Source organism: Branchiostoma belcheri, unplaced genomic scaffold (genome assembly GCF_001625305.1).
Source record: "Branchiostoma belcheri isolate BF01 breed outbred unplaced genomic scaffold, Haploidv18h27 scaffold69, whole genome shotgun sequence".
Classification (NCBI taxonomy): Eukaryota; Metazoa; Chordata; class Leptocardii; order Amphioxiformes; family Branchiostomatidae; genus Branchiostoma; species Branchiostoma belcheri.
Genome location: NW_017804342.1, coordinates 1,635,731 through 1,649,647, shown reverse-complemented (window position 1 = coordinate 1,649,647; position 13,917 = coordinate 1,635,731). Strand labels below are relative to the sequence as shown.

Genomic DNA, 13,917 nt, shown 5'->3' with positions numbered 1-13,917 from the left:
ATAATCACAAAGCATAGAATTGGAAGTCATAAATGGAACAAAGAAGCAAGATCAAGATGATTTCTCTTGTAGAGTTTGCACATTTTTTCCTACAACTTGACCTCGGCACAATCCTAGAAAGCGTTGTGACTTTTCACCCTAACATCTGCTTCAATACTGCAGTGACCCCCCCCCCGATAGTGGGGTAACATAACGACAAATGTACAAGTAAACAATCTGCGATGATGGAGGTCTCAGAAATTTAGTCGTATGAAGGTTATTAAATAAAGCCAAATGCATTGATGCTTGCGAGTTATTTAGCGAGGTTGCCCAGTAGTCTTTATATTCATCTTTCTTCTCTCTGTAACTTTAAGAGCGAAAATCGAGTCATGAATCGAACACGTGCGCTTTCAGCAAGAGTAAACACGGCTACTAATTGCCCGCGGCATGAAGGGACATTGTACTTGTTCAAACTGTGGGACGTTGAACGGTCATGTTGACTTTTGTTGGCCTCCACCAGGCTAACCAAACGGTAAATCCCGGGTTATGGGGTTGGGAGGGGGGGGGCAGTGACGGGGTAAAAGTATTGAAAAAGGTGCAGAGAACAAATTTAACAGTGAACTGAAAATAAAATGGTTTCAGTCATCAGATGGATACCAGATTTTATCCAGGAGATGTTAAAAACAAACTTTAATTTCTTGTTCTCGATTCTCCTACAGGTATTTTAACTCTAGATGCGCCGTAAAGACCTCTCAAATTTTTCTTGTTGAAGTCTACTAACTTATCAGAGAAATATCCCCCTTTCCCGAGTTTGATTTGTTAAGAACAAGGGCTTCATAACGGCATAAGTGTTTACTTGAACCTTGTTCGTTACGTAACCCTACTATCTGGGGTCGCGCTGCACGTTGAACAAGTCAAGCAGATGTAAGGATGGAAAGTCACAATGCTCCCAGGGATTGATTTCACGGGTTCTGGCAAAAAAATCTTCATCTCGCTGCTTAACTTTATGACATTCAATATTTTGCTTAGTTCAAACTTGTGAAAAGTCTAGCTAAAAGAGTCTCACCTAAAATATTGTGTTGTTTCAGTGTGTTCATTCAGTCTCCTTTGTTTATATCACGAGAGGAACAAAGGTCTATGGTAAAGTTTGACCCCTCAAGGTCATACACATAGAAGTATATATATAACACGGGCTTAATACTTCTTGTTGGACGACCTCTCAAGGCCACACGCGAAAAGGCTATGGCGCACGCGCACAAATGTCGTTTGCATTCTTTACAAACATGGCCACAATCGTCGGCTGGATAACTGAGTCCGTCTGGGAGATTTTGCAGATCTCTGGGCTGACTCTGCAGTCTTTTCTCGTCTTCTGTACGGCCTTTACCCTGGCATGTTTTCTCTTGAAGCCCCGCAGAAACCTTCCTCCGTACCCGGCAGGACGTGTGCCTATTCTCGGGCACCTCCTCGCCTTGGGCCGAGCGCCTCACCTCAAGCTGACGGCGTGGAGGCGGCAGTACGGGGACGTTTTCACCGTCAGGATGGGGATGGAAGATGTGGTGGTTCTGAACGGCTACGCTGCCGTCAAGGACGCGCTCGTGGACAGGTCCGAGCTGTTCGCCTCCAGGCCCCCAATGTACCTGTTTGATGCTATGCTTGGTTTCGGAAAAGGTAAACTTCTATTGTTTCTACTGTTGTTTTTTTGCCACCAAAGTTGAGCCATACACTAGAACGGTCATTGATACTTCTCCAATAGTCTTGTCTGCAAAATATGTCCTTCTGGTCTAGTGACCTACCTACTGCATGTATATACAAGATGCGATATGAATCTTATTGAATCACATGTTGAAAACATTTGTTTCTGCAGACATAGCTTCTGTCAGCTGGGGGACCGAGTTCAGACAGAGAAAGAGGTTCGCCACCGCCCTCCTGAAGAACCTGGGTATGAAAGTCGGAACTGGCAGCATTGAGGAGAAAATCCGAGAGGAGGCGAGCTGTCTCCGCAACAGGGTAAGGTACAACGTATTAAATATTTAGTGCCAGGTTATCTGTGCGATAGCATTGCAAGCATTATCATTAGCATTATGTTGATAGGTTTTATTATAAAACTTTTTGTTCACTTTTGAACATTGTTTCTTGTATTCTGCAATACGTGATGAAATTTGTACCCGTATGAGAAATCATTTTGATAATTACTCCTCTGAAAATGGGATGCGGTCTGTGATAGGTAGGATCATAATACTATTGACGAATTAACTGAGACCGCTTCTATCCGGACATTTTGATGAAAACCGAATTCTATTTAGATTGCAGAATACGGTGGAGAGCCCTTTGACATTGCTCATGACATCACTGTGGCGGTTGCAAACGTCATCTGTGCTATGCTAATGGGGAAGCGGTACGACTACCAGGACGAGACGTTCCGGGAGCTGGCAGAGGCGGTCGTCACGGCCACGGCTGAAGCTGGGGCTGGGCAGATCATCGGTGTCTTCCCCTTTCTACGGTTTGTTCCCGTAGGTAGGTATAACACTGGGATATTTCATTCATTTATTTAATCTCAAGACGGCTGGTCTGTACAGTTTTCTATCGCTGTTTTCCGAGGGGACCCAGCATATTACAAGACATCGCATCGTTACATTCAGTCAAACAAAGCAGAACAATCTACAATACACGTAAAAACACAAGGTCGAATGCGTCAAAATATAGCCATAGTCCTAAAATCAAAGTCCTAGCCATACCATGGTCAAAACAGAGAGGTCAGAATTTGGATTGGAAGTCAGAGTCCATTAAACTTGATTGTAACCAGTCAAAACATTTACTTCAATGATAACGTAAATATCTTCTGTCGGATTGGAAGGTTATATGTATGAGGGGCTATTTGTTGAGCTATTTTGTCACCACCAAATTTTCAGTTTTTATTTGTGTAACCGTGCGTTGTGTAACTTTTGTGTCACCCTCTGGTATTTTACAGTGAATAGATCAGGCACCAAGGCGTTGGAAGAGGTCTGCAAAGTCCAAAATGCGTTAAAAGAGGAGATATCTCGTCATCGCGAGAACCTGGATCGCGAGAACACGCGAGATTTCATCGACTTCTGCCTGCTGGAGGTTGAGAAGCAGGAGAAGGTGGAGGGTCTGACGGAGGAGAACATCATGTATGTGGGTCAAGACCTCTTCTTTGGGGGAATAGAGACAACCGCCAACACGCTGATGTGGAGTCTGCTCTACCTTACTTTGAACCCGGACATCCAGAAAAAGGTACTTGTCAGTACATTTACCTTATGTCAGACCAAGAGCCTGGCAGAGATCACATAAAATCTATCCTTAAAACTGCATATATTTTCCTATGCAATCCCTATTGGCTGCAAAATATTTTTGTGACTTCTACATGTACTCTAGGATACCTTAATAGGTCTCTCATGTGGATTCTAATAAACTCACAGTTCAATACAATGTACCTGTTTAAAAAGTGCAGCAGGAGCTTGATGCCGTTGTTGGTGAGAGTCTGCCCACCCTGTCCCACCGTTCCCAGCTGCCCTACGTGAACGCCTGTCTGCTGGAGGTCATGAGGCTCCGGCCCATCATACCCCTCGCGGTTCCCCATGCCACTTCTGAGATGGTCGAAGTTCAGGGGTACAACATCCCCAAGGGAACCCAGGTATCTCTACCTATCGTAATGTCAAACATTCTTTTTCCAACGTTTCATTCAAGAACTACAGTTCCGTTATCTCCGAGTTTCGCCAAATGATTTTAACCCCCAGGATTGCCAGTCATATCTCAAGAAAGCAGACCATTAAAGCATTTCCTCATAAATTATGTAAATAAGGTCCAAATTTGAATAAGCTATGTTTAATGGTGTTTACCTTTAACTAACTTCCAAATATGAAATTCCCGGCAGTCACAACTATAGAGTTATAGCATTTTTATTAATTATGCAAATCTGGTCTTCATTTACATGATTGATATCTGCGAATGTTTCTCTCATTCTTAATCTCATGTGTCACTATCTTAAATAGTTCTAGCATCACAGATTTATAGAATTTCTTCATTGTCTTCGTCAGAAGGACTATGAAATTGTCTCGCCGGAGTGTGGGGAACTGCGGATTTTGCGTTATAACTCTGGAAGGCATAATTCGACGTCCATGATTTTTGGCAGGCAGATTACCGCTGTTGAGGCCGAAGTGAAGTACAAGTTTCAGCTTCGTGGGGGGTCCGTGCGTCACGTTAGTGCACCTTTTGTGTCTGTGGCTTGTTAGCAAGATAACTCAAGTATTTGTAAAATGTTGATTATAATTCTTGGTGTGGTGCTTACTATTGTCGGGACCAAGGTTAAGTTCGTTACTGAGCTTCGTGGGGCGTTTCGTTGTGACTACAGGGGTCATTTTGTTAATTTTTCTTGTGAGCAGGATAACTTTTGTATGTGTGGATGGAAGTTAATGAAATTTGATAGGCATGTTACTGTGGTGGTCTCCAAGATTGAGTTCAAAGATGAGAGTCGTGGAGGTCGTTATGTCCCCGTAATAGGACCTTTTGTGTTTAGAAATCCCCCACCTACATCTGCTTGGAGACAGCCGACAGCTGGATATAGCCGGGGAACCCCATAATGGGATGGGATCAAATGACGTTACATTGAGGGATTGTACTATAACTTCAGCAGGGGGAGGATAGGTTGGACATATGTCAGGTTATTTTCTACGGCCACACCAAGTAATTGCTATGGATGACGTCCACTGGAGACCTTAAATCTAATTACCTTAAATTTAAGGCAAGCGCGCAATAAAAACACGAAGGGCCGAAAAATGAGATGCCTAGATTTGGAATATACTAACTGTAGAAGTACATAATCTGCGGCAAACCGTTTTAGGGTGTTCTGTACCATAAAAATAGTACAGAGATTCTTTTGTTCTTTAGACCAAATTGATTATTAAAAAGAGTGAAGAATACGCATGTTAATTTCTCTAGAACGATGTACCTCTGACGAAGACATGAGATCTCCGACCTCTAGTTCATTATGAGAATTAGATACTGATTTTGCAAAAACTGCCATCTAATTATGTCAATCATCATTTGAGCTACCTACGTATGGATAGAGAATTAACTTAAATTTTCTTAAAATTTTATGTCTGCAATGAGTGTATATTTTTTTTTTATCCAGATACTACCGAACCTGTACTCCCTCCACATGGACCCCGCCTACTGGCCTGATCCGGACCGGTTTGACCCCGGAAGGTTTCTGGACTCGGAAGGAAACGTCATTAACAAGCCTGAGTCCTTCATGCCTTTTTCAGGAGGTAGTTATAAGTCTCATACTATGTTATTATTGTGGATGCAGTAATGATTACACACTTTTATCATATAGCCGGGTGACGTTGACCAATCAGAAGGCTCCATTCCACTTATGTTCCAATGACCTCAGGTGACTCCTATAGGAACACCTGTTCCCTGCCAATGATCCAAATAGAACACACCCTCCCCAGTGACCTCAGGTGACTCCATATGGAACTATTTAAGTTTGTATGTGTTATACAGGAATGTGTCACTCTTTACTGTGTAAGTTTTGATAGGCTACTATGATATGATAATAGCGTTAATGGCCCGCCCTTTCTCGGTGAATGGTGTGATAAAGCCTTGTCAGTTGCTATAACCACCGAATAATACGACGTAGGCCGGTCTTACAACTCAGCATTCGACTTCGTATGGTGTTACAACTCGTTGTTTTTTTCCAGGCCGAGGCGTCTGTCTTGGGGAACAGCTGGCCAGGATGGAGATTTTCCTGTTCTTCTCCACCCTGCTGCAGTCCTTCAGCTTCAAGACGCCAGAGGGCGCTCCTCCTCCAACCACTGACGGCGTTCTTGGACTGACACTGAGACCTCATCTGTCTAAGCTGTGTGCCATGCCGCGTTAGCTTCTTTTTGGCTAGATGTGCAATAAATTACTTATCTGATGTGTTACTGGATTATATGATGACTATGTTGCTAATAACAAGCAAATCGGATTCTAGTTGCAGCCATGTATAGTATGTTACTATGTGTAAAGGAAAGATGAGGTGATAGGAAAGGAAAAAGTATGACTACATGAAACATACTAGTATCCATACCATGTTACTTTCCAAACAGTTTTACAGGTTTCTATTGCACACTTAGTCTAATGGTTGTTAGCTTCACCATTTGTTTATCCTGTTGAGCTTTGTTTATTAATTAGTTTGCTCAGAACATTTGCATTTTCTTTGATTTAAAAACTGGTAAAATTTTGACTTGAACTTTGAACTTTATTCACCTTAATACCACCTTTATACCGATGGCACTAACGGCAATAAAACAAGTGACAGGTAAAGTAAAACCCGACAGATTGTATCGAAGCGTATAGCGAAATTATCTTAAGTAACATTTCATTACAGTAACCATATATCAATGTTTTGTAATGGCTGGCCTTTGACCTGTTGAACGAAGTTAGATTTTAGAAGTAGTACGAGTTCCTTGCAAAAAAATATTCTCTAGTTGTTGTCAGATTCAATCCATAGTAATTTAGTTAACGTTGAGCATAAAATGCTCCAAGACGTCAAAACGCACTGAAAAACAAGCTGTTTGACATCAACAGGATCATTCCGATGCCTTCCTGTCCTATACAAATGAGGTTTAGACCCGTTTTCGCGATGCATTCTGGGGATGGAAAACTTGGGAAGCGAGTTTGTCACCAAAATATCACTCAGGACTTGGCGCATAGACTACTCAGCTCGACTTGTCCGACAAGTAGTCTACTTTAGTCCGGACAAGAAATCACCCTACAGGTTAGTTTGTTTTTGCTACTTGTCATGGTTTAAAAACTTAAACGTTAGGATTACAAATTAGGACCCAGTCATTAATGTCTTATGAACGCCTTTCAAAAACATTAGGTATCTGTATGTGTATCTGTATAGCCGGTATAACCACCCTTCAATTCGAGTAACACTGTGACACCAGCTGCTGTACCTGTATAGCCGGTATAACCATCCTTCGGCGTAACACACCAGCGGAGTGCAGGGTAGTGGAGTCCAACCAGAACCTTCTATATGACAAATACTTTACAGGTTACAACATGCTTGCGTCAAATTCAGAATTGCAATGCAATTTCAGGGCGACAATAGAAAAAAGAATTAGGAAATCTATCTGATATTGCTATTTGTCGTCATTTCTTAGAACATTATAGTCATAATTCCATACTATAGAGATTTGAAATAGCCCCAAAGCAAGCTACGCGAGGAGTTCGTTTATTTTTAGGCACTACTAAATAACTGGAACCATCAATACAAAACAAGCAACCGTTTTCCGTTGGTTGGCCTTTGACCTGTTGAAAAAATCATTGTAAAAACTGTGTTCACAAAAATCCACTTTATTAAAGCTTACGTGAATTGAAATATTTACGACAAAGGAACAAATTTTAGGAATACTAGTAGTATGTAGGAGTTTCTTGAAAAATAAAAAAAAACGAACTCAAGATCTAAACGCACAATAAAGCACAGTATCACAAAGATTTGGCGCATAGACTACCCAGCTGGACTTGTCCGACAAGTAGTCTACTTTAGAGTAGAGTATAGAGTAGTATTTTCGGTCAGGTAGGACTGCCGGTGTCCAGTTTAGACCGCTTGTCTGTTCGTACGACCCTTATGGTGGGTTTTAGTGGATGGTCTAAAGATCTATACATGACCGGATGTTTCCCCATGTGTCTGTCCAGCATCTTTTAGTAATCTATATCTATTTCTACAGTACAGAAATTACGCCCTATTAGTGTCTGTTGGTTGAAGGATGGGACAATCGGGGAGCACCGAATGCGAAGGAGCCAAGTTGAACGTGAGTCGTCCTACATCAACGCCCAAACCGACGATATCGAGAGAGACGTACCCAACATACACTCGGGCCATCGTCCGCGGGATTCCCAACTCCATACGTGATCGCTCTGAAGCGAGACAACAGAACGGACTAGACTGCTGCTCGCTGTTTTTAGGTTTTTATGGTGGTCACTACACTTACGACAACATCCCCGAATGGGTCGAAGTTGGCAAAGCTCGCCGACAGCACGCCCGGTACATCCGGGTCCTGCGGGACCTGGGTCTAGAGGTGACCGTCCTACCGGCGGACGAGTCCACTCCGGACTGTCCGTTCGTGGAGGACACCTGTGTGGTGGTCGGTAACAGAGCGCTGGTCACCAGGCCCGAGGGAATGGTCCGAAGAAGAGAGGTAAGGCCACACTGGTTTACTTTTATGTTCATTGATTTTTGCCTGCTCTCTCTCTCTCTACAAAAAAAAAAAAAGATCACGTCCTCCGACGCCCTGGGTGCCATCCTCCGTAGCTTGACTTGACTTGACTTTGACTTTATTGCGATCCACACTTAGCTTACACAAATTGTATTGTAGCTATTCTTCCTGTGGTCCTTCAAGACACACATGACACACATTTACAAAACATAAATACATTAACAACAATTACTGTACAGTTGTGGCCCCAAGCAACTACTTGTGGAACCCCATATTGTAACACCCGTAGCTAGCGACAATAAGCAATAAGAAGCCGGCGGTAACTATGAATTGAGGGTGGCATCCATGACTCTAGAAATTACGCACAGTGCCGACTCATAAATTCCGCAAAAGGCCATCATGTGCCGGCTTGTCCTATGCGGCATTGTATTCCTGTGGTTTAGCAGCATTTTTTTTTTATTTTGGACCGGAATGTTTTTTATTCGTCCTCGCGCACTAGTTTAGGGGTCTTCAGAGGATGTCACCCATAACACAAAGTCAATGTGGTATAAGAAATATTTCATCTGAAAATTAAGGAACGAGAAGTTTTAACTTTAAACATGTAACTACCAACACAGATGAACTTTCATGAAACGAGAGTATAATTTGGCGAAGGTATGAGATCTTAGAACTCTAGTCTTTTAATTATTTTCAGCTCGCCAGCGTTGAGACCTGCCTGAGAAGTTTGGGTTTAGAGGTTCACAAGATATCTAGTTCGGGTGCTACACTTGAGGGTGGCGACGTCGTCTTCACAGGTAAAAAACTGTGTGAATATACCTCTGTGTTGATATATACATTTTATATATCGTATACCTTTACCTTTACCTAGTCCCATCCTCATGTCTGAGGGTCGGGGACTATGGTGGCATCCAGTATCAGCCTCCTCCACTCTCTCCTGTCTCTGGCCCTGTGAGAGCACTCAGCCAGTGGCATGCCCATATATATCGTATATAGCGTTATAAAAGAATTCGATTTTCAAAATTGTAGTATTACTAATATCCATTGAGTCCACTATTGTTTGCATTGGAAAACATTTGGAAGTACATGTAGTAAACTTTAAAAAAAGAGAAATTGTTTTTCATAATGCATCTCTGTACATAGATCTGTTATCATCATCGTTGTTCTATTTTTTGTGTTAGTTACTTTTCAAGTTTACGTTGTGATAATTTTGGCAAGTATAGTGGAAACTGTGCTGTTGTTGAATCATAAAGTCGAGTAATATTTACATATTGCAGGTACAGAATTCTTCGTAGGAGACTCCTCCCAGTCCAACCTGGCTGGTCACAGGATCCTGGCCGAGACGTTCCCAGAGTACCCCGTGCACTCCGTCCCTCTGTACCCGCCCGAGTTCCACCTGAAAGGCGTTGCCTGCTGTGCGGCGCCGGGTGTCATCGCTCTTGCGGACAACAGTGCCGGGCGTTTGGCATGGGACGTAAGTATCTGTCTGTATCTGTATCAGTATAGCCGGTATAACCGTCCTTCGGCGTAACACACCAGCTTCGCAGGCACGCGGCGCGGCAGCAGCTAGATATATCACACCGAACGACTTGTTACACTCAATCTTTGCACATTTAATTGCGGGAGTTGCTTAAAGCTTTCTAGTGATGATGCTCCAACTGTGCTTGATGGCAACGAGTTACAGTCTACGATAGTTCTGGGGAAATTGAGTTTTTGAACACCTCAATTCTTGGTTGATAACTCTGATATTTGAAGGCACGGCTGTTTCTTGTTCTTTTCACCAGTTTATTAATCATTTTGTACATCATGCACAGTCTGGACATTCTTCGCCTGTCTTCCAGCGACCCCCACTGTAGTATTGGGCGAGTACGGTAAACGTGGTCATGCAGAACATCGCAAATTAGCGCCCCCTCCCCCCCCCCCGCCAAACAAAAACAAATTAACGCCTGCCACAGAGAAGTAAAAGCAGCGAAAGTATGAGAGAGGCGAAGGGCCAAAGGAATAGCTTTGAGAAGCTTGTCTTAAGAAATATGGCTCTTTGTTTATTTCAGGTCATCTGTAGAAAGGGTGTATCGTCCTACCAGCCGCTGTGGCTGCCAGACGGTTCTGCTGTGGACTGTATCTACGTCAACGGAACACTCATACACTGTTCATGGGAGGAAGGGCGCTCAAACTGCCAGGTACCAGACATTTACTATATCATGAAAGTTCATCTGTGTTGGTACTTACATGTTTAAAATTAAAACTTTTGGTCCAACACAAAAAAAAATCTCTCACCTAGAACTTTCGACCCAGTGTGACGTCACACTTCAAAGAGGCCACGTGACAGGCTTCACTGGGTCAGTCTACTGAGGAAGACCAGAGTGACTGGTCGAAAGCTCTAGGTGAGAGAATTTTTTGTGTTGGACCAAAAGTTTTAACTTTAAACATACAATAGATTTACTTGTGTTTATTCAAAACAATAATCTCATGTTTGATTACCTCCGGATCCGTACACGGAGGTATTGTTTGCTCTGTGTTTATGTCACATGGGTTTGCTTGTGTGTTCGTATTATAGTGTGAATGAACGTGGGTAGTTAAATGCTGTAACCACAGACTGACAAGAGGTGAAAAAGGTTAGAAGGTCAAAGGGTCACAGAAGGTCACAGAAAAGGTCATCTCATTTCTTGTCTTTGACTATACATGGCTGTTGGCCGGAGAGTACAAAAAAGAGTCAAACAAGAGTTCCACGATCTCATACCTTCGCCGTAGACGTAGTGGTTTGTCGTCGATTATGCCAAAATGTCATTTGTACTAATTATATCTCGTTGATTAGATTCTCTACCCAAGTTATTCAAAGTTTGAAAGTCTCATCATAACAAAGAAGGCTGCTGTAGCATTTTCTTGTCTATAATGCAAATAAACCCTGGTTCACATAATTTATGTTGTATGATATTCAACTTAACTTGACTTACACACGTCACAAGTAAAATTCATATTCAATGTCATCATAATAAACATGATCATCTATCTATAAATCATTATAAATCATTATAATTTTGCTGTCTTTCTAGGTGTTTGCGCAGAACCTTCCAGGCTATAACCTAGTCAAAGTGCCTCTGGACGAGCTGGGGAAAGTCCAGGCTGCTCTGTCCTGCTGCTCAGTTCTCTTCTGACAACGGAAATGTTCACAAAATTCTCGACTACTGGTCAATATAAAACTAGAAAGGTAACATCTGCAATGTTTGTAAAGGTAGCATTTGCAAACGCATAATATTTACATTTGCATATAGGTTGCTCTGTTAATTCTTACTCAAATACATTCATACTGATGGTCAGACTAAATCCCTCCTACTATAAACTTGAAACATTACGTGGTATTATTGACATGAAACTGGTTAACCCTTATCCGACTAAAGCATTTGGAGACGGAACGGACCCCAGTCATAAGTTAAAAAATTGAGTGATTTCTTAACTCAAACATTTTGTTTAAGTTCGTTTTTAATTAGCGTTAGGTCGTCGTCCAATGAGTATCCAAACATGTCAAAATCCGGTTTGTAGATTTCTCCGAGGCGACGTATGTCCTCCGTCGGGACCTCACGGAAGGTGGTACCGAAGTTTGCTTTAGCCCGTGAGGGGCGCTGTCTCGGGAGAAGGCCGTCCTTCCCTACGATACCGCTCCTGTGGAAGAACAGGAGAAGGTCTTCTGGCAGCGTGTCTGTATGAGCAATAAAATCGTATTGAACCTGCAATGGAGTAGAAAGGTACACTTAGGTATTATTGTGAACATATTGTACTACAGCGGGAGAGGTAGTTGTGTTTGAGGTTGTTTACTTTCCTTCTTTACGATATACAAGGGTCGTTTGTGTGTGTGTGTGTGTGTGTGTGTGTGTGTGTGTGTGTGTGTGTGTGTGTGTGTGTGTGTGTGTGTTTGTGTGTATATATGTGTGTGTGTGTGTGTGTGCTCGCGCGCGCGTGACTTTGTGTGTGCGTGTGTGTGCGTGCACATGACCATATGCATAACCAAAATGGAGATTTCTAATAAACATAAACATAAAAAAACATTCTTGGTGAAGTTTAAACTACCTGGCAGGGGGCACATCGCCTGAAGAACGGTTCCCAGTGGATATTTGGGAATTTTCTGTTGACAATACTCCAAATGAAATCCCTGAAGGTAATCGGCGGTAGGTCGCCACTTGTAACCCCCACAGATCCTCGTCTATTCCTGCTGGACACATACTGAAATAGATATATTAGATAGACGATGAGAACAGCACTTTCATTATCATGTGAACATGAGTACAGAGACTCTTTCTACGCAACCATGTCTTTTTATTCAGCTGGCGTTTCGGTGACCGTCTGTCACCTTCCTCAGAGCATTTCTGACGGGAGTTGGATACGTTTGTAGATACATTTCCCTGTGATCACGCATATGTGAAGGCATGTAAATATTGTACGTTTGGGAAATGCATCTGTAGCAGCGACACCTGTGCTGCAGTGCAATGTGAACCAGTCAGAAATGCCCTGAGGAAGGTGACAGACGGTCACCGAAACGTCGGCTGAATAAAAGTCTCTTTACTAAGTGTCTTACCAACCTGATGAAACTATTCACTGATCATATGAACATGTTGAATAGCCAGCATTAAATAGTCATACTATTTTCCATATCTACGATGTATAACACCCTCTTTTAGAATCGCATTTTTAAATTGGGAAATATCATACCATACGTTTTTATGCTCCAGAACTTTTACTATACTTTTCTTTTTCTCAAATGTACACGGCGAAGATTCCCACCCTGTTTGTTGCTGTAAAGTTCGACTTCCACACTTCCCGCTGTAACCTCTTTATATAGGAGAAGCGGCGCGGGTTGTAGACAAATTTGTCAAACCAGGCAGACGTCAGCCTGAAAAAATTAGGAGATGAAAACCTCATGCGTATTGTAAATATATATCTTAGATATAGATATTATAATGTATAAAACCTACAAGATTTAATTAACAACAATTGTCGGCATTGGATTAAAGGCAAGACATATAACACACCTTATGATATCTAATATATGATGGTGTCTTAACCTTAGCTAACATCTAGATAATATTCCCATGTATTTCTATTTACAATTGAGTATTTTTTATTGTCTACAAGCATTTAAAGTTACTCTTATGAGGAAAACATACGTTATTTATGAACACGCACACACAAGAACAATTTAGAGTAGGGGAGAAATACCTTTCCAATGGGTCGCGGACAACAATCAATTTGTTGTAGGTTGACAAACGCATTCTCGCATCCTTCTTGCTGTAGCTGTTCAGAAGCTTAAAGCGTTGCTCATGAATCCATCCAAGTTTGTGATCTTCATTCCTTTCATTCTTGTCATGTTGGAGATTGTACATTACAAGTTTTGTTGTTGTACATCCAGTTTTAGGTATAAAGCAGTAAATGGTTTTAGTCTTGTCGATAACGATTAAATTCTTGAGATACTTTTGTGACTGGAACCCCTAAAAATAAAAAATAAAGGCAAAAATTATATTCGAACTAGAGTTCGTTCGCGAAATGATGCTAACCTTGATCACTGACGAATCGTATATTATTTATTGGTATTATATAGTATTATTTAGCCCTTGTTGTTTTTATTCAATCGTTGTTGCCAAACATTGTACCCATGACTGTTTGGGTTATGCTGTTCACACACACACACGCACGCACACACACACACACACACACACACACACAC

The 13,917-nt window shown here is 42.0% G+C and overlaps 2 protein-coding genes across 3 annotated transcripts; both read left to right on the top strand.

Moving 5' to 3' along the window:
- Positions 1–1,262: 1,262 nt before the first annotated feature.
- On the top strand, positions 1,263–6,493 carry LOC109484168 (cytochrome P450 2U1-like). The gene is made up of 7 exons (XM_019787397.1): positions 1,263–1,647; positions 1,844–1,986; positions 2,283–2,493; positions 2,948–3,231; positions 3,443–3,631; positions 5,129–5,264; positions 5,700–6,493. The coding sequence occupies exons 1-7, from the start codon at positions 1,263–1,265 to the stop codon at positions 5,876–5,878; spliced, it is 1,527 nt and encodes a 508-aa protein (XP_019642956.1). The 3' UTR covers positions 5,879–6,493.
- A 147-nt stretch (positions 6,494–6,640) lies between these two features.
- Positions 6,641–12,093, top strand: LOC109484155 (N(G),N(G)-dimethylarginine dimethylaminohydrolase 1-like). Of its 2 annotated transcripts, none has more exons than XM_019787381.1 (6): positions 6,641–6,760; positions 7,716–8,186; positions 8,899–8,998; positions 9,479–9,675; positions 10,253–10,381; positions 11,255–12,093. In XM_019787381.1, the coding sequence occupies exons 2-6, from the start codon at positions 7,755–7,757 to the stop codon at positions 11,354–11,356; spliced, it is 960 nt and encodes a 319-aa protein (XP_019642940.1). In that variant the 5' UTR covers positions 6,641–6,760; positions 7,716–7,754; the 3' UTR covers positions 11,357–12,093. The 2 variants fall into 2 exon arrangements, with proteins under 2 accessions (XP_019642940.1, XP_019642941.1); XM_019787382.1 differs by lacking the exon at positions 6,641–6,760 and adding an exon at positions 7,500–7,618.
- The last annotated feature ends 1,824 nt before the right edge of the window (positions 12,094–13,917 follow it).